General features: G+C 43.2%; 1 protein-coding gene and 1 long non-coding RNA gene across 2 annotated transcripts in view; one reads left to right on the forward strand and one right to left on the reverse strand.

Moving 5' to 3' along the window:
• The window catches only part of CCDC80 (coiled-coil domain containing 80), a 487,864-nt gene that overhangs the window by 69,519 nt on the left and 397,657 nt on the right, over positions 1-20,688 (reverse strand). Inside the window, exon 6 of the mRNA XM_069636489.1 lies at positions 264-367. Coding sequence (XP_069492590.1) covers positions 264-367 — 104 coding nt within the window. The remainder of the gene's footprint in view (positions 1-263; positions 368-20,688) is intronic.
• On the forward strand, positions 18,523-19,527 carry LOC138526589 (uncharacterized). Its single transcript, XR_011283640.1, has 2 exons — positions 18,523-18,868; positions 18,968-19,527. It is a non-coding gene; the product is annotated as an uncharacterized lncRNA (long non-coding RNA).

A 20,688-nucleotide genomic window follows, 5' to 3' on the forward strand; every position in this document is an offset into this window, starting at 1 on the left:
AAATATTTGCAGAGGAACATCCTCTTCAAATGCTCCAAGCGTATTCTCAGGACAATGTCAAATACTTAGCAAGCACTACATGAAACATAGCTTTCCTGGCAATCAAAAGGCATCTTAATTTTCCCTAATAGTCATGGATCCCTTCGTCACTGGCCATATTAAAATTGAAGACCTGCTGATCTAATTGGGAATGCTTTTGGAACTCTGAGTTGATCTTTTAGCGTGGTCAAGCTGCACGCTCTGTGTCATTGCATCTCACTCACCCAGATGGCAGGCCTGGCCACTCAGTGAATACAGCTGCTGCTGATAGGCCCATTCCTCATCATTAGGAGCTGAGATAACAAACAGCCGCCTTCTCCAGCGGAACCTGCAGACAAAAACGTGTGTCACTTTGTTTATATAAACACACAGACACGTTGGAAAATACAAATATAGCCCCCGTGATGTTCACAGTATGAAATTTGACGGATCTATGAATGCTTCCTGAATAGTTTTTTCTGCCGAAGTACTCTTTTGCCAATTTCTTTAACCAATTTGAATACTTTATTTTACCAAAGAAAAGGGAAGGAGACCCCCACACTCCGCAGATTCCTCCCCCCAAACCACCCCCGCCTCTATATACCTTACCCCAACTAACCATCTGCATGTTTGAAGTAAAAAATGGAACAAATGCGGGGGGAAAAATTCTGCGAAAGTGTGTAGTACCCATTTGGCAGTTCAACACCATCATTTCCTGTCTACATTCTGTGGGAAAAGATGAGATCCTGGACAAAGACCTTCATGCCCAACATGCAGTGATCAGCAGTGTTTTCATCCAAATGGAATAATATGAAATTGAAATTGTTTCTGGGTATATGGATGCACACGCACACTGTTTTTGTTAAAAAAATGAGGACTGCAATGGAATATCAAGATACATTTTGGATGCAAGTTCGCTTTTCTCACTTTCTCTTTGAGCTGTCTTCAAAGCCAATGGGCTTCATTACATGTTTGGAGGTAGCCATGCCTTTAATAAGGGCATGGCTACCCCCAAACTCGGGTCCGGCACCGGGGCCCGCGAAAGGGGAATAACCGGGCCATTCCGACCTTTGCGGGCCCAGTAATTTCCCTTGCGCGGGACCCGGAGCTGGTACGTCCCCATTCCATTTGAGCCCCCATAGGGCTCAATGGGAATGGGGAGGGTGGCAGCAGCGGTACCTTTCATAACGGTACCGTTGCTACCATCCTGTTCTGCTTGCGGGTGCCACTCTGCACACCTGGTCTCACCAGGCGTGCAGAGCGGCACCCGCGAGCTAAACTCGTAATGTGGCGGTATGGTGACAACGGCGCCGGTAGCACTACCGGCACCATTGTTGCCTTACCGCCACAGACGTAATGAGGCCCATTTGTCTTCTTAACATCATGGAATATTTTCACCTAACCTGCTATAGGTTAGATTGCACCTCAGTTTCTCTCTTTCAGCAGTGTCTGGCTGACCATCAATAAATTAACAGTTTTCTGGCACATTTCAAATATATCTGTGGACCACCTGAGATATCTGAACATTTATTGACAATATTTTGACATCTGACTTTTCCAAACACTCTCAAAAGAATCTGACTTTTCCGAACACTCTCAAAACAAAGGAAAAATGTAACCACATAGGCGCGAACATTATATTACTTCTCTGTCTTCCACTGAATTGGCCAGACCAACAGGTCAACAGCAAGCCAGTCCATCAGCGGGAATACCCACAGAGACTTAGAGAGCAAACACATTTTGAAAGTCATGTACAAACTAATGTAGTTCTTGAAAGTGATCCACGTTATAGTTTGTTAAGTCAATGGTACAGCACCTAATACTTCCTGGATGCTTCCTCAAGTTGCTTTGCATAGCCCTTCTTAAACTGCATTTCTCAGGCTACTTTGAGGAAGTGAGAAACACATATGCCCCAATACCACTGCCACATGTTTACCTTTCCTTTTCTTTCTCCCCTCACTCTAGGTCTAGAAAGTCAGTCAGGATACCACTCTTCCAGACAGGGTCGGACTGGTCCATAAAATTGTCTCTAGCACCAATGAAAAGTGGCCCACAATTGCAAATGGCAATTCGTTCCTTTTGTGACACTGTTTAAATAGTACCCAAGTGGGAGGTTTTTGATAAAGTGTGATGCAAATTGTGCATTTTAAAGAATATTTATTCAGCAACACCGGTCAAAACGATTATCCGCAAAGTGAATTAACTCATCAAACTTGCCAACATTGGCCAAAAAGTGGCCCACTTTGACTCAAAAAACCGACCCACGCCAGCATTTTGTGTTTCTGGGTCGGCCTTGGGCCTATTGCCCTATAGGCCAGGGCGAGCCTGCTTCGAGGATAGACCTTAGAACATTGTCACCCACCCACCCTGTAGATGACACACAAGGGGTGGCCAGGGGCTGAAGGTAATAGAGAGAAGAAATACACGACAGTCCCTCTAGGGCTGCAAAGCAACAGAAAATAGATTGCCCCTCACTGAGCAAAGACACCTTCTGCCCACGGTCCTCCATAATCTCCCATGTTTCTTAATGTGTGCATGTAGGATGGGAACATACGAGAATGTCTGGACTGTGGAAATGTGTCACAGCCTCTATGTTGGCCCACAGAGAACTTCCTCTGGATATAGGCATTTCCAGAAATCACAGCTCTCCTGCCCATAATTCCCTTGCTGTATATATTCACCATACGTGCCTGGATGGATGTCTTAATTAATAAAGCATAATTAATAAAGCATTGAGCTATGTGGACAAGAGTGGGCATGTGTTTGATTAGTACACGCACCATATAGAAACTGTCGTAGGCACGCAATAGACATTTTGCTCCATGGCGCTATGTAGTGTTACAGAATGAGCCTGGCTGGTTATGTCTGGCCTTTTCTGTAACATTCAATGTGTGAGGCCCAAAACCAGCACCCATGCATTTGTTAGAAGATGTTCCTCCAATTGCTTACGGTACTGTGTATGCATATACTCGAGTTCCCTTTGCCCTTGTGCATGCTCCCATTATGAAAGCATGTGCAAGTGCTCTAGGAGGCCCTAAAGAAGGAGACACGTTGTATGGCATCTGACATCTACTGACATGTATTGACTTCCCCCAAGGGGTGCTTTGAGAGAGAACATGGAAGGTCTTAAGGACTGTTGCACCTCTCAAGTAGGGTGCTGTTCTGTTCATTCTTGCCAGTTGTCTCCTGAGCAATGGTTGCCCGACTCACTGCTGTCATTTCTTTTCAAGAGAAGCATCTATAGGTATCGGGGTGAATTTCTTTGGATGGATTGTTGCTTTGTCTGAAGACCTAAGTGCCACGATGGGCCTTTCATCCTCCCCAGCACGTACGCATGTTCCATCCATCACAGTAGACACTTCGCAACCGCAAACCAAAACCAACAAAGCAATCCAGGAAATCGTGGGGTGAGACTCATTGTGGGGAAGAGAGGGCGGAACACCAGGTTGGAAAAAAATTAATCGGGGCAACAATTAAAGAATCACACAGCTGAGTTCCAGCAACATGACAGCTCCACCCACACCTTTCATAACACCCAGTACCCAGGTTGTTAAAGATAAGATTAAACTCGTTCTCCCATTCTCTGCGCAGATTTCATACTTTATCTATGCATACCTAAAGCTGCATATATATTTCTATCTCTGGGATTTATCTGGGTTAAATTACCATTTCAGACAATAATCAAACATCTTTTACGAAGGGCAGTGTTTTGTTTAACAAGTCTTGCCTTCTAAAAGAAGATTTATCAATTTTTATTTTCCAATTTTTCCTCCAAGGGGCTTCCAAATGGAGGTTGGGATCTATCATTAATAGCCCATAGTGTCATGTGCAGCATTGAAATGCAGTGTTTTTCATTAGGTGTTTGGTTATATGTGCCTTTTTACCATGAGTAATTCCTTAGCAGTGGAGCTGCCTATTATGCCTTCTTTGATGGCCAGCCAATCGCAGGTAAGTCCTGAATCTAAAAATGCCTCGATCCATGGCGCAGTCACTAAACTCCATCGCCTGACAGAGCATCATTTATTATGTGTCACTGGTGGGAGACTTAGTCATGAAAGGTGCTGTTGTGGATGAGAGGTGGCTTAGAGAATTCCTTTTATTCACAGCAAATTGTGCAAAGTGTAAAACCCATGCCATCCCTTCTCCTGAAATGCGCAGGTAGACATATGTGTGATGTGAAAGTGTAAGGGTGCTTTTACCATTGTACCGTTTAATGATATGATATGATATGGCATTTATAACGCGCCTATACACAAGTGTTTCAAGGCGCGACAAGGCAAGGGAGGGGAACAACAGGGAGGAGGACAACGATCCTACTAGGCCAGGTGTCATTCAGATTGCACAAGTGCGTGGGAAGGGGCAGGGAGAGTGCAGTACATGGGAAAAGATGATAACAATAAATAAGTGAATGGCCAGCATGTGGCATGTGCATGGGTAAGTGCAGGCATCAGGAGTCAAGTCTGGTAGGGGGACTGTAGGGATACAGAAACAGTCGCCAAGTGCAAGGGTTGCCAGGTGGGCAGTGCAGGTGTGTGACGCTGGCGGGGGAAGGACCTGGGCCCGAGAATCAGAGGGTGTCAAGGTAGCCAGTGCAGTTCCAGTTACAGCCAGGAGGTCAGCAGGGGAGGGGAGGGGAAAAAGCAGAAGCAAAGAGAAAGGTTTTGAGGTGCTTCCAGAACTGGAGATGGTTCTCCTCAAGTTTAAGGGAGGCATGGAGGCTGTACCAGAGGGAGGTGCCAGCCGAAGAAAGTGATCTACCACCAACTCGTTGCTTGGAAAAGCGACTGATCCTGAGGGAGTTGGAGGCGGATGAGCGAAGAGCTCGAAAAGGAAAATATTTAGGAAGAGAGAGTTGAAGGTATTGAAGCCCCAGGCCCCAGTTGGCCATCTGAACGATGCAGAGGGTTTTGAACTTAATCCTCGCAGCCACTGGGAGCCAGTGCAGAGATTTCAGTCCTGGAGAGATACGATCCCTGGGCTTGAGGCCAAGGACAAGTCTCTCAGTCCTATTCTGGATGAGTTGCAGAGGGTGGAGAGTAGAAGCAGGCAGATTTAGATAGAGGCTGTAACAATAGTCCAGCCTAGAGAGAACCAGGGCTCTGGAGACAGTGAGCTTCTGGGGGAAGGAGAGGAAAAGAAGAATACCTCTGAGGAGGTGCAGCTGGTAGTGTGACTTCTTAGAGATGTCAGAGATGTGAGGAGAGAAGAAGAGTGTGGAGTCGAAGATGACACCAAGGTTTTTAGCCTTGCAGGTGGGAGCAGGAAGAGGGCCAAGAGAGGCCGGCCAAAGAGCTACAGGGAAGGAGGGAGTGGGTGTGCTGATGAGTAGAATCTCAGTCTTACTGGCATTAAGGCATAGGTCATTGGCGGCACACCACTCCTGGATAGCAGACAGACAGTCAGAGATGAGGGAAGGGTAGGAGGAGGCCGAGGGTAGCCTGAAAATGAGCTGGGTGACATCCGCATAACACTGAGACTATACTGGAGAATACTATGGGCCTCATTACACGGAAGGCGGTAAACCAAGGTGCTATTTGCACCTTGGTCCATGCCGGTAAATTACCGGCACCGCCTTCGAGGAAATGGGAATTACCGCCCTATTCCAAGGTTGGCGGGGCGGTAATTCCCCCTTCCTCCATTGCCCTTCCCCATTCCCATTTTTGCCCCATCGGGCATAATGGGAATGGGGAAGGTGCTAATTACGGTACCGCAAATTTGCGGTGCCGTAATTAGCACCAAGGTCCCTTTGCGGGTTGGTTTTTAACGTCAGGCGTTAAAGTACCAACCCGCAAAGGGACCTCGTAGTAAGGCGGTAAGGGTTAACGATCACCGGTACCATTACCGGTGACCGTTAACCCTTACCGCCTTCCGTGTAATGAGGCCCTATATCTCCAGCCAGAAACATGTAGCTGGGAAGGCAAAGTAATAGAAGTTGATTGAAAGTTGCACCCACATGGTCAGAGAATGTTGCAGAGTTAAGCCGGTCATGACTTCCCACATCTGCTGAATTTCAAGGGTTTTGTTGCGATAAATCTGGCCAATTTACAAATCTTTAACTAAAGTGTTTTCAGTGAATTTCAAGGGTTTTGTTATATCATCTGTTTTATTATGCCAATAGCCATGGCCTTCAGCTGTGTCCACTGTATGTATATGTTCCCCCAATATGTTTCTTTGTGGGCATGGCCTTTGGCTGTGGCCAATTTCCATGTCTTTCCATGTCTTTTGAGCCCACTAGCCAAATAAATGCAGGTTCTCGTACAACAGCCTGTTTATTGCCCAGAGTTAAGGGATGGAACTGTATGAGGAGGGGGGTGAGTTTGTGATATCATACTACCGCTGAGCCCGCAATTTATACTTTAACACAGCACATCTTAAATCACTTCACTAAGGTTCTACCAAAAAAGTCTACCGGTCATGAGTGTACAATGTAGTCCCATTGAGTAGGTGGGTGAGTTGCTCCCTAAAGCCTCGTTCATGCTTTATTCATGATCCAACGGGTGGACTTTTGTAAACGTCAGTATTACTTGGGTGATATTTCTACTGTGATTATTGAGGCGTGAACTGTAATCTCAATGTGCACTTTGATCAAGGGTGTCCACAAATAATCAACACATGTGATTCACATAGAAATTGTATCTTTTGTGTGCACATTATCCCCCATGTTATATGTTATGGTATGTTATTAGGATTTGTACTGTGCACCACTGTTTTTGTATGGTTTCCAGGCGCTCATATAGACAAGAGGCAAAGTAAATCCAGGGTCATCGCCACATTGCGTTCGTTCTGAGCTGTGTGGCAGCACTGGTGTAGTGGGGGCCCCCACTGACCCCCACGGTGCAGGGGTCCCCGCTGCCACATGTCCTGGGAGGGGGGCCACTTGGACTTCAAAAATAAATAGTTTCTTTTTGAAGTCACTCTTCCTTCATAAAGACATTCTTTTTGAACGAAAAGAACTTATTTTTGAAGGCAGAGTGACTTAAAAAAGAAACTATATCCTCCAGGCTGGAGTCTTCCATGTCATGGACTGGGGGAACCTTTTGACTTCAAAAGGAAAGAGTTTCTTTTTGAAGTCACTCAGCCTTCATAAAGAAACTATTTCTGGTCAGAAATAATTGCTTTATGAAGGAAGAGTAACTTCAAAAAGACATTAATTCCATCCACCCTCTTCCACCCTGGTAATCCCCTTAATCTTTCTCTCTCTGTTACCAACAGGTTTAGTGAAAATGGGGATACTGTAGCGATCATAGCTCATGGAGAGTAGGGGCATTTGAATGTGGTGTAACAATGACACAACATTCCCTCGATTGAGAACAGTTTTTCATAATCTTGCAACAGGAAGTCAAGGACCAAAACACAGTAAGATCTTTCATGATTAGGATCAATGCTGAACTTAGAAGCTTGATGTACACTGAAGACTTTGGTCTCAGGCCTAGGTTTAGATAATTCAGATGAAGCCTGTTGAGGTATATTGTGCTCATAAACTCTATGAATAGTAAAGGGTTTGGACAAAATCGATGCTAGATCTAATCCTATGTCTAATAGTTCCGAAGTATCAGGATTTCCCTAGGGAGTTCTTTGAGGAGAGGTCAATGGGCCAGGCAAATCGTCATCATAGATGGAAAGATTACCCAACTCCTGGCTGGTTTCCTGAGTAGCAACCCTATGTAGGAAGGGGATAATATCCCTCTTTGAGGATTTACTATATTGTTCCTTCTCATTCCGTACATTTTGTGCCTTGGTTTTGCCTCTTGTTTTCTCTTTGATTTATAACATTAACTTGTACAGGGACTCACAAATCAGTGCTATTAGACCGAGGCGACAAGAGTTGATTCCTGAGATTACTCTGGAATTTTCTAGATCCTCTATTTTTCTTAGAGGTGACACTCTTGATGTTCTTATTTTTATTTCTGTGTTCCTACTTCAATCAACTTTGATGATATTGGAAGGGCCGGCACGCTGGAAACTCTATTCACTATTGCAGTATTACCGATTCCCAAATCAGCATCTTCTTTGCATTGCACCATGTCCACATAGGATCCATTATTCAAGGACTTATTAATGTACATGAAATAGCTTCCTGAAAGGCAATCTGCTCCAATGTATTTTTAGGCCTGGGATTCTTATTACCTTCAAGATTATGATGGTTCTCAATATTCGAAATACAAATTTGTGTAGTCCAAACAATAACTCCATTGTCCCCTAGATGGTTCTGAGCCGCGATGAACCCTTCCAGAAAGCACATCTTAGAATGTACTGTTTTTAATTGGTTCTTCACCTCGCACAGGTCAAAACTGATGTTCTCATAGACTTGCACCAGCGAAATTCAAGGCTGAAATTGAGAAAGCACATGGAATCTTCAAAGGTGTATGGTACTTTGTATTTCTTTGATTTCATTCTCATTATTGGAAAGGTCCATACTTTCTTCCAGATCTCTAGTGGGGGAAATCGCTCTAAACAAATCAGGAGATTCATCCAGTAAGTTAGAAATGTAGGGCAACTGGGCCCTAATTGCTTCAAGATTATACTCTCTCACAATGGTAGGTGAGCTAATTCCATTGCGTCCATCCTTCTCCCTGTCCGATGGTGTAACCCTAGTCTCCCTCATCAGTGGAGGGTTCAGGTCAGTTGTTATGGAGTTTGACTGTAAATTAGTTTGAATGACTCGGCCCATATCTATGGCCCTCATTACAACTCAGGCGTTAAGGGTTAACGCCACCGTTAACCCTTAACGCCTGATTCCCACCTTAACGCCTGCTTTTTGCAGGCGTTAAGTTCCATGGTGCTAAGGCACCTTGGTGCTAATTACGGCACCGTAATTTACGGTGCCGTAATTAGCGCCTTCCCCACTCCCATTATGCCCTATGGGGCAAAAATGGGAATGGGGAAGGGAAAATGGGAAATGGGGATTTACCGCCCCACTCACCTTGTAATGGGGCGGTAAATCCGCCATCCACCATGGTGTAAACGTAGTTTACACCATGGTGGTAAAGTTGGTGCACTTAGCACCTCAGTTGTAATGAGGGCCTATGTCTGCAAATAGGCCAGGGTATTTGGTTGCATAACAAACTAATCCTAGTTCATGCCCCATAGGCATAGATAAGTATGAATCATGGGATACAATGGGACTGTAGGCAGCTTTGGAGAAGAAATTACTTATTTTGGGAAGATCCTTATCGTTTGACATTGCGAGTGGCCCCTCCTGCTTGTAGCAATACTTTGCCTCTAAGTGCATACGTTGACATAATGCAAAAGCAGTTACCCCATAAGCTTCACTCCTTTGCCCCTGTGTCAACTGCGTTAACTGTACTTATCAGTGCACTTCGCAGTCGCTTCATGTTGGGAATGAGGATTTATAGGGCCTCCGCTTCCTGTTCCTCACCTGGTCCGGGGAGAAAAAACAGAAGTAGGACTCCAGGTAGTCCTTGTTTCCGACCATCAGTACAAAGCTCGACATGATTCAATGAGCAGAAAATAGAGCACTCGTTCGCTGTGGAAGCGAATGTCAGCCTCTACCCCTGTTGCAACTGCACCAATTAATGTACTTCGAACACAGGAATATTGATAGAGGGTCTGGTGAAGCACTGCGCTAATGGCATGTTGGAAACACAGGCCATGTATATTCCTCTTGTCAGCATCGGGCAGGACTTTCTGTCAGTGAGTGGGGTAATAATATGGCTTTCACCCACATAACGGCGGGTGGACATTGCCGCTAACGGCCCTCCAGCCCGAGCCTACGTAGGCTAGAGTGAAGCGAAGGCCTCTGCGTGGGCTGGGTGCCATTACCAGCCATGTCTGCCCTCTGATAAATAAATAATTTAATTAATAATAATAATGATGCAGCGGGGTGAAAGTGATTTGCACCCTAGGGTTTATCCGGGGTGCAGATGGTTTGTTTATTTCTTTCTGGGAGATTGGATGTGCTTATTCTGCAACACCAATCCTCGAGAACAAAAAACAACAACAAGATGACCGTCGACATAGGGAAAAGGGACTAAGTCCCTTTTCTATTTCTATGGCAGCAGCCAGGAGTAGGAGGAGTACTGGGACCAGATCACAAAGCTCCAATTCAGCAGGTAAATCGGGAGGGAGGGTGTAGGGAAGCGAAGCGGTATGTTTGTTTTGGAGGGTGGGGAGGTTGGGAGGCAACAGGGAGATGCTCCCTCTTGCCTTCCCACATAACAAAAAGAATATGGCACCACGCAGGAAAGGGCCTCAGGTGACTGGAAACAGCGGGCCGAGACAGTGTATTCTCTCCTGCTGTTCCAGCCACCTGATTGGCTGAGCGCCCTTTTCCTGGTGCAAGTGCTGTATCAGGTGATGTCAATTCCAGAGGCTGGCCAGAGCTTTGCTGAGATGTAACCAACTTTCTAGGCCACTATTCATAGCCCTCTTATTAATGAGATTAACCATGGCTGGCTCATTGGCCTGAGTCAATCCGCAGCGAGCCCTACATTTGCAGATTGTACTTTTGTCTTGAGTGACACGAGCCGGCGTTAAACTCTGGAGCACCTGGAATCTTTTTCATGGAGCTCCTTTTGGACTTTACATATTTAGTACTTATCACCATAATTTTAATTGTTGCACCAATATGGGAGCATTGGGCACATTGTACTTTCAGACACCTATGTGCATGGGGCATCTTCCTTGATATTGGTCAAATTGAGATAATACACTCCTGCCAGTCATTGAGTAGCGCCAGACCACCTGAAAACATTGCTGCCAAGGCATTCTTAAATCAAAATGTAATCCAAGAAAAGCAAAGGATTACACTGTTTTAGTCTGCAACCATCAATAGACCAACTATTTAATCTTCTGAGTTCGTAAGTGTCATTGTTGCCAGTTTCACTTAATTTATTACCAAATCATTTAGAATACATCATTATTCAAGTAGCCAACGTTTTTTTTTCTGTAGGGTCATAGTAGGTGTGTCCATTAGGAAAGTATAATTGGCTCATGTAATATGCCAACATGAGCCAGCTTAGCTTTGAGGGAGATGTTCTTACCGAAGCCTGGTTGGTCGGGTGGCCAAACCAACTTCTATAGTCCTCTTCCTATGAGGAACTGTAGAGTAGATTCTCCTGCAAATCCTGTACGGTTTTGTCTCAATGTTTTAGAATAGAGCATTCCAGCTTTTTTCTGGAGGTAGAAACCTCCCCTTTCCATCCACTTTTGGCGGTATTACCACCAGCACAATTACTGGCAGCGGTAATAGTGCCGAAAAGCCTCATAGAGTCCTATGGACTCCGAATAAATGGGTATTAACAGTGCCACCGCAACTTGGGATCCGGCACAAATTGCACCAGACTGAGTTGCAGTAACGCTAATAGCATTGGGCGGTATCCCGGCACATTTACCGCCGGGATACTGCCCAACTCGTGATGAGGCCCTTAGATATGAAAATGTAGAAACTCTGTTTTGCCAAAAAAGTGCACCTTGCCAGCCCCAGACTCCTGATTTTATCCTTACATCTACCAAAAGCATCTTTACGCTCTTCCTGAGTGCAGCTGTAACATGGGTCCCACCCCCTAGGTGCTCCTATTACTAGCCTGGCAGGAACTGTAAAGTGGTGCAATGCGGAGCTGAATTAATTTAATTTAATGTAATTGTTCATATATAACACGCTTAATACCAACAAATGGTTTCTAAGCGCGATTGGGATTCGAAACTGTGTTGCACTGCGTTGTCTTGCTTCCAAGACACACATGTTGCTCCTGAGCTATCCTTCCCCGTCTACGCAGTGCTTGTACAGAACGGAGGGCTGGGGTCGCAGTGGGCACATCCTTGTGTTTCTGACTGGTCTGGCCTTAGCTCAGGCCTTCAGGTTCGACTTATCCACTGCCTCACAAGGTACCGACGCATATACATGTGCAGGGGGTAATCACTAGGGCCATCCAATCTAGGTTTGCCAATGTGTGGTTGTTGCCGATCATTGCAGCAGCAGTAGTGTCGTTTTCATGAAGCCTTTTTGACGGGCTTAGTCTATGTCCTTCACACTTTGCCACCAGCTCACTCAGTGTTCAAGGACCTGAACGTTGTACATCCATGGAGTGCAGGCTGTGCAAATTCACTATTGGATGCTTGTTGCTGTTAACTGCATGCAATAGCATGGCTATATTGGGCCTACAGAAATCTGCATCCTTCAGACTCATCCCAGCCATTCTCTCGCACCCTTCACTGCACCCCAGAATCCTCCATAACAAATGGTATCTCAAGTCACTTGTCAAAGCAAGCCGATTGGCTAGCCTTGCTGCTCTTTCCTGGTTAACCCTGGCTCGAAATCTATGTCTGATTCCAATAGCGACCTCACCCTGGTCTCCATGCAGCACTTGAAGAAGATGGCATTGGTTAGTGAGCAACATTTTAAGGGGCTGCAAGAGTTGATGCTACACATTGGAGAATGCTACCTTAAATTAAAACTCATATGCTCCAGACCCTACTCCTGCACCCCCCCAAAACTATTCATAAATGCCAGACACTTCTACACGATAAAACGAAAAATGCCTCACGCAATTACAATCTGGCTGTCGATTGGATGGGCAACCATTAATTGCTGAAGTTACCACAGCTGTTGGATTGTACTATGAGGACCCTTACACCGCTGAAGCTGCCACAGCTGTAGGATTCTACCATGAGATCACTGGGCTGCTGAATAAACTTCACCTGTAGGATTGTGCCATCACAACCCATGCCACAGATGAGTCTTCAGCTTCAGGATGTACCTTGAGGTCTCCATGATGAGGACGGCAATACCACTGTAGGATTGTACCATGAGATACTGTTGCTGCCGATGAGACTGCCTTGCGATGTATGCTCATCTCAGTTCCAGAAAGAATAATCTGAGCCTCTTCCTCCAGACTTATACCTGCACCCACTCTCACATCCATCCAAAACCAATCCATCCACCCCTACTTCTGTCCACCCACTCAGCTATCCAAAACATCTGTCCATCTTCCCATCCACTCATTTACCCATCCGACAAGTCAGTCACTTACTGCTCGAGCCATATACTCATATTTCTGTGTCGTACACATACACACACTTGCACACGCTCGCGCACCCAAGCACACATAAACACACACACCAACCAACCAACAAATAAACAAACACTTTCACTTATAATAAGAAGTCAGACCTACTGGCTTTGACAATGCTTGTTTTGTTCAGTGCTCATAATCACTCCAGCCAGCCAGTCTGCTGTTTCCCGCTCACTTCTGACATGTGTGTGAAATTATGCCGGCCAGGTGTCTTCATCTCCTGCGAGCCATTGCTGCTTTTATTGCAGGTTCGAGATCTGCTTTTGGACGCGGGTATTCTTGCCAGCTGTGAGCTCGCCTCACTGTCTGGACCATCCCTGTGTGACGCATGTGGTTCTTATGATATACATTCCACTTGTTCTGCCCGTTTCCTGTCTGCATTAGCGCTGCTATCCTGCAGATGTGCCAAATGGATGTAAAGGATACGCAAAAGGTTGCGGTTGCGCCCCTGGCTTTTCCCTAGTCTCGCTCTCTCAAAAATGAAGTAAAACGTAATGTAAGGACACAGCAAACTAACTACCATAGATTTTACAAATTTCCAAATTCAAGGAGCGGTTGAGCTACCCTCAACTTTTCAGGGAGTGTATTTCAGATCCTAGTAGCCAAGGAACAAAATGTCCGACATCTAAACATTCTCTTATTTTTCTCTCTCAAAAATGAAGTAAAACGTAATGTAAGGACACAGCAAACTAACTACCATAGATTTTACAAATTTCCAAATTCAAGGAGCGGTTGAGCTACCCTCAACTTTTCAGGGAGTGTATTTCAGATCCTAGTAGCCAAGGAACAAAATGTCCGACATCTAAACATTCTCTTATTTTTTTTTTTAAACTTTATTTTAGGATTTTAACAAAATGAAAACAACCAGAAGAAAACAACAATATACAAGATTATACAAGATACAAATTAGCATATAATCTTTTAACCTGTATATATTTACAAAACCTTCCCCTCCCCCCACCCACAACCAGGGTTCACATCAAATCATCAATTAGAAATCGATACAAGGCGAGGAATTTCCCCCAAATTCTTTCAAATACAAGAAGTTTCTTGTTCCTACAAAATATAACCCTTTCCATCTCAGCCATATCATGCATCTCATCCATCCAAACTTCAATCGGAACAGGATTCATCGTTTTCCACCCTCTCAAAATAATCCTCATACTGACCATTGCACCACGGCCGATACATTTCCTTTGAGATATTGATAGATCTTCCAAAAGAACGTCGCTACCGAGTATCAAAGTCTTAAAATCAAACTGTATTTTCTCATCCAGCACTGTATCACAAATCCTGCCAAATTCAAACCAAAAGCCTTGCACATCTAAATATTCTCGAATGGATTCTGAGCCAATAAACCTGTGTTCCGCAATGTGGGGGTGTGACAGTTTGCCAGTAAACTACCCCCACACTTTTTATTAGGAAGATAAGCAGATCTACAATGGTTAGCCTTCAAAACAATGCAATAGGCTTTGAAAACGAAGCTACTCTGGTTGGTAATTCAATCAAACTGCTGGAGAGTGTGAGTGATATGAAAAATGTTCCTTTGCCCTCCATGCATTTTTTTGGGTGGACTGATGACTATAATTATAATTTTATAATTGATATTTTATAAGGCGTTTAATACCGAAGTGGACCGGGTTTCGGACTTGTGTTGCTTTGCCTAGATGAGAAGGTTGCCACCAAGCTATGCTACCCGTGTCAAGACTAGCGAGAATATAGTCCCGTCATCCTAGTACATAAGAAATACCAAATTCTAGGCGAGGCCCCACAAGACAGCTGCCCTGACGCCAGTTGGTGGAAAGAAGCATTTGATTTTTTTCAACAAATAAAAGTGGAGCTGACAAGATTCAATCACCAGTGTCACATGTATTGGCAACGGTAAAATCCAGACGGAAATCCAAAAATCTTACAACTGGTGCAAATCTCACCTGGCATCCAGAGTCATGCAACTTAACTGTCCATATATCGGGCAGCACTGTTGAAGGACCACCGAACACTATAAAATCTGTCTTCATTGCATTGAGATAGAGGAAATTACCAGTCAACCTTGATCCACAATCACTCTTTTTTTTGTATGAATGTGTTTGACGGCTCAGGTTTCCGTATTCAAATTGTATTGAATGATCATATATTTTCCATGAAATGCTCAATTGTTTTTGGTTTAGAACATAGCCTTCATCCTGTAACCATATTGTTTCCTGGGCCTTTTTCCTCCTCATGTGAACACATGTTTTGGGTCCTGCATCAAGTGCCTTTGAGGATCCCCTGCATGGACTAAAATTCAATAAACTTTATTTTGAAAAGTTGAGCAGTCAAATGGTTTTGTTGAAAAGGAAGAGTAAGAGCAGATGAATAGAGAGGTTCTTCCTCCTGGTATATAAACAGGCTAAGCTGCAACACCTGCAGTGCTGTCATCAGAGGGGTGCAATTCCCATTGTCATCAGAGGGGTGCTATTCCCTATGAAACTTATTCCGTGCTCCCAACATGAACAATACAATTAAGGTTGCTCCAATACATAGATTGCTGTGGTGCATCAGAAGAAGGAGTCAGACACTTGAGGGACATTTTTATTGGTGTTTATTAAAATAATAATGATAAGGCCTCTCTTTTCCCATTGCTAGAGGGGTATCCCTGCCTATGTACATAACTAAAGGTGCTCGTCAGTCATCAGGAAGTCCCAAAGGAATATGTTCACACTCCAAAACTAGTTCTAACTGACCCTACCACTATCTTAACTTACACCAGGAGAATATCTCCCCTCTCCTGGTTGCCTTTTATGGCAATGTCTCTTCTTTACTCCAAATTTCTCTTTAGTATGATGTCTTTAAATAATCTCTTGCCACCTTTTGATAAGTTCATGTAACTCTTTCACAATACACTTGGGTTGTATCCCCTCTTTGGGGACAGTTTTTTAAAACTCCTTTTTGAGCACTCTTTCTTATACTTTGATCTAGGCTTGCATGCAGTGGTTGAAGTGTACGGAAAGAAGTAGTGGAACTATGTTCCCTACTGGCCTGCACCGCTGCACACAAACCCCATCGTCACACACCCTCCCACGCACAGTACAAACACCAAAACACATGCTCCAGTTGTTTAGGGGAACGATTAGTGCATTGCACTGAAAGTGCAAGTTTCAACTTCTTCCTATACTTTTATTTTAAAACGAAACCAACTGTAACACTTAATTAAAAGAAGTAGAGGAGCACTGCTCCTGACCACTCCTGCCCACTTCGACCACTGCTTGCATGCCTTTCTGACTCTTGTAACCCAGGCCTTCTTGAGTTGGATATAGTTTCCTTAGTTTCCTATAGTGTGACTTGACCTTCCCCCTCTCCTGGATTTGCTCAGTTGTATTATCTCTCCTCTTATCTGGTTTACTTGATTTCACTTCACCTTCATATTTATATAATTCTCTCTCTTTTTTCCTCCACTCTTTACTTCATAATCCATGAGATACTTTCACCTCTTCCCACGGTATTTGTGCCCAGTTCTCAATTACTTCTGTTTCAGGCTTATTCGTTATTCTCTTTCTCGCATGAACACAGTTCCACTTAAATGGCTTTATATTCAGTATCTTGTTAATTTCACTAAGACAAGTTTCTCCCATTCCATAACGATGCCCCGGCAACCTCCTGGTTCTTCCGTTCTCCCTGTTATCTCAGTATCTGCAGAGGAATTCTATCGGGCTCGGTGCTCGCTCAGGTTCTCTTCCTCTGCTTTGGGTTTCATGCTTCTCACCGTTGTCGGTGTCCGGCCCATGGTCTGCTCTATCATTGTGACGATCAGTGTGGGTAGCAGGGCGTCTTGTTGACTCCTCAGCTGGGTAGTTTTGGCACTGTTTGACGGGTGCACGGCCCACCACAAAGTCATTGTGGTCATACCACCAGCAGGATTAGAACTTCCTTCCTCTCTGCTTCTCTCTGCACAAAAATGCTGGGTATCCAGTGTTTCCCTCTGGTGTTTAGGACTTCTGTCAGAGTCGTGGTCTCTGCAGCTCTCCTTTACTCCACCTGCTCTAGGATTCATGCTGTCCGGGGGCTTCCCCTGCTTACGCTCTTCTCTCTCTCTGTGCCTCGCCCATCCTTGGCATGCTCTCACTCTTCAGTGTACTTGCCTCAGTTATATGTACGTATCTCCTTAAAGAGACAGATTATTTTCTCAGCACATAATGATGTATTTTAGTTTTGTCTTCAGACAAATCTATGGATCGTTTGAGCGTAGTGCCCTTTAGGAACGTGCATATCTAATGGATGGGATCAAACAGAATAATTCTGAGTCCAAATAAATGAATCAACTCAGGAAGATGGCAATGTACTGTTTTATTAACAATTATCTAAAACAGGGAGTTTACAATGAACATCAACAGAAGTACGCTCTGTCTTTCTCAGTGATTTGTACATAAACAATAGCTTTTATACCAAAAATACGTCAGAGGTGATGTCATACTATGTGGCAATAATGAAAAATCTATCAAGGGTCGGGATTGGCTAATGGGAACATCTAAGTATACGTTCTATAGGAGCTAGGATTGTGATTGGCTGTCCACTGTCAGGTGGAAAACATATGCCTACCTCTAAAACATGTAATCTTCAGAAACATTAGATACACAGTTTCTCATTGGTCTTCAAACTATAAGGTCCTTCAATATATGGAGAAAGACTTTTTCAACCTTAGAAACAGTGTTAGCGCTCTGATGGAGAAGTGTAGCTAAATTGAATATGAAAAAAAAAGTAGAGATGCTGCAAATGGAGGGATGCCACAGAGGTTGACCTGGGCTTGGACAAAACTAAAACGAAGAGAAGCCCTCCTCTAGCGCTTCTCCAAAATTAAATGTTATAATATAGAGACTTTCTCGTTTTTAGGTTCCATTTGTCATTTTTATTCAGAATTCTATTGTGCTGTAAACAAATAGGGATTCCTTTTTACATCTTGAACATAACATATAAGTTGATGGGAAGACAAAAGAATGCAAAATTTAAATTGGTTTAAAGTTTTTCGTTGAGTTCACTAAGTTGCTGTGTCCCACGTTGTCACTTGAAAGTTGCGAAGCCTTAGTATAATTCACTCGACATTTGGGTTGATGGAGAGACAAAAGAATTCAAAATTTAGATTGGTTCTAAGTTTTTAGTTGAATTCACTAAGTTGCTGTATCCCACGTTGTCACTAGAAAATTACGAAGCCCTAGTTTAATTCACTAGGCAGTATTGGCCTCAATTTGAATTGGTTCAAAGTTTAGTCAATGTTGTCTTCACGTTGTTGCTCGAAAATTGCGAAGCCCTAGTTTAATTCACTAGGTAATATTCCGCACGCGACACACGCATGACGTCACTCCGCACGCGACTCTATGTGAAACCCATTCACAACATGTGGAGTTCACTGACCACATCAGACAGTATCGAGAGAGCGAGGAAAACACCGTTCACATGGTAAGCAAGGTCTTTTACAACTATTTACAATTCTTAAGAAAACTTGGTATTTAGACTAACTTCGTTGCTTCGAACAGTCTTTAAGCTCAAAGTCCGCACAAGCAAACTTAGATACTAAACCAAACCGTACTGTTCCAAGGCAACATATGAGTTCATTTACATTGTCAAAATCCAGGAATCAGTTGTACATGAAGATAATACTGAACTATTGAAGTATAACAAATAAGGATGATTATGACTAGATTTTTTTGGAAAGTACCTTTGACCCAGAGATACAAATATAAACTAGATGCTCTTCACTCTTTCAGACCAAACCGGATGGAATTAATAATATTACCTACATCAAAGGAACCATCATATACATGAACAAGATTTGATATTTAGTTGTAAGTATCTAACTCAACATTGACTGTATAAACGTCAACATAAAACACTCTGTTCAAAATTGCCCATTTTTTTCTTTATTCCCACCTTTTTCCTCTCAGATCTTTCCATTTGCCTATCTACCTACAAATTCCTCCTGAAGAACCGCCATAAACCATGTGGCGGAGAAACACGTGTTGAGGATAATATTACCTAGTGAATGAGGATAATATTACCTAGTGAATTAAACTAGGGCTTCGCAATTTTCGAGCAACAACGTGAAGACAACATTGACTAAACTTTGAACCAATTCAAATTGAGGCCAATACTGCCTAGTGAATTAAACTAGGGCTTCGTAATTTTCTAGTGACAACGTGGGATACAGCAACTTAGTGAATTCAACTAAAAACTTAGAACCAATCTAAATTTTGAATTCTTTTGTCTCTCCATCAACCCAAATGTCGAGTGAATTATACTAAGGCTTCGCAACTTTCAAGTGACAACGTGGGACACAGCAACTTAGTGAACTCAACGAAAAACTTTAAACCAATTTAAATTTTGCATTCTTTTGTCTTCCCATCAACTTATATGTTATGTTCAAGATGTAAAAAGGAATCCCTATTTGTTTACAGCACAATAGAATTCTGAATAAAAATGACAAATGGAACCTAAAAACGAGAAAGTCTCTATATTATAACATTTAATTTTGGAGAAGCGCTAGAGGAGGGCTTCTCTTCGTTTTAGTTTTGTCCAAGCCCAGGTCAACCTCTGTGGCATCCCTCCATTTGCAGCATCTCTACTTTTTTTTCATATTCAATTTAGCTACACTTCTCCATCAGAGCGCTAACACTGTTTCTAAGGTTGAAAAAGTCTTTCTCAATATATTCTGTCAGCAGTGGGCAGCTCTAAAAGGAGAAACTCAATAAGCGATATCATCAGTCAGGACACTATGATTAGGAACTATGAAAAACGAGAGGAAGAAGCGGAACTCATCTTTTCGGGATTATCAGAAAATCCAACAACCAAACCGGATAGCAATAATACATCATTAAGACAATTATTCTTAACCCAAGAAAAACTTCTCAAACAAGAACTTACTTGCTGGTGGGAAATCAAATCTTTAGACAAATACCTTCAGATAGGACGCATACCACGAGGACTAAGAGTCTGTATATTTCCTCCATTTGAAGACGACGATATAGAAGAGATCAAAGATTGGGAACAACTACTTACCACCACATCCAACGAAATGATACATAGATTAATCAAATATGTCAAAGTAAAACATATTCGGCTAATACAAGAAATCACCAAAGTGAAAGAAAATATTGAAAAACTAAATATTCCTGAGAAAACTTTTAAGAATTATGAAATTCTAGATGAAATCATAGATAAATACGCATCAGATATCAAGATTAAAAAACAGAGACAATTTTTGCGAGATGAACTAGACTATAAATTCAAAAGAGTCTATACATTCAATAAAAGACCTACAACAACATCAAGGGGCAGATCAGCATACATCAAGCTACAAAAAACAGCTACAACTCCTCTTTCCTCAGATACGGACACAGTGAGTGATAGTGAATTGGAAGAAAGAAGCGTACCTCCATCAATCTTGCCCACTGCATCTCAAATGACAATTCCCAACAGGAACAAAGAATCCCAATACAATTCATTTGGATCCTCTTCCTCTTTTTTAGAGGAATTTCAACAACAAAAATATATGAGGAATTATTCAGCACCAGGAAAAAGAAACCTTATTATGACTCTTCTACCAAAACCAAACGTGGCAAGAGAGGAGGAATCAAACGCAAACATAGAAGGAAAAACAAGAGTACAG

The sequence above is a fragment of the Ambystoma mexicanum genome, chromosome 7p (assembly GCF_040938575.1).
Source record: "Ambystoma mexicanum isolate Mex_15411 chromosome 7p, UKY_AmexF1_1, whole genome shotgun sequence".
Taxonomy (NCBI): Eukaryota; Metazoa; Chordata; class Amphibia; order Caudata; family Ambystomatidae; genus Ambystoma; species Ambystoma mexicanum.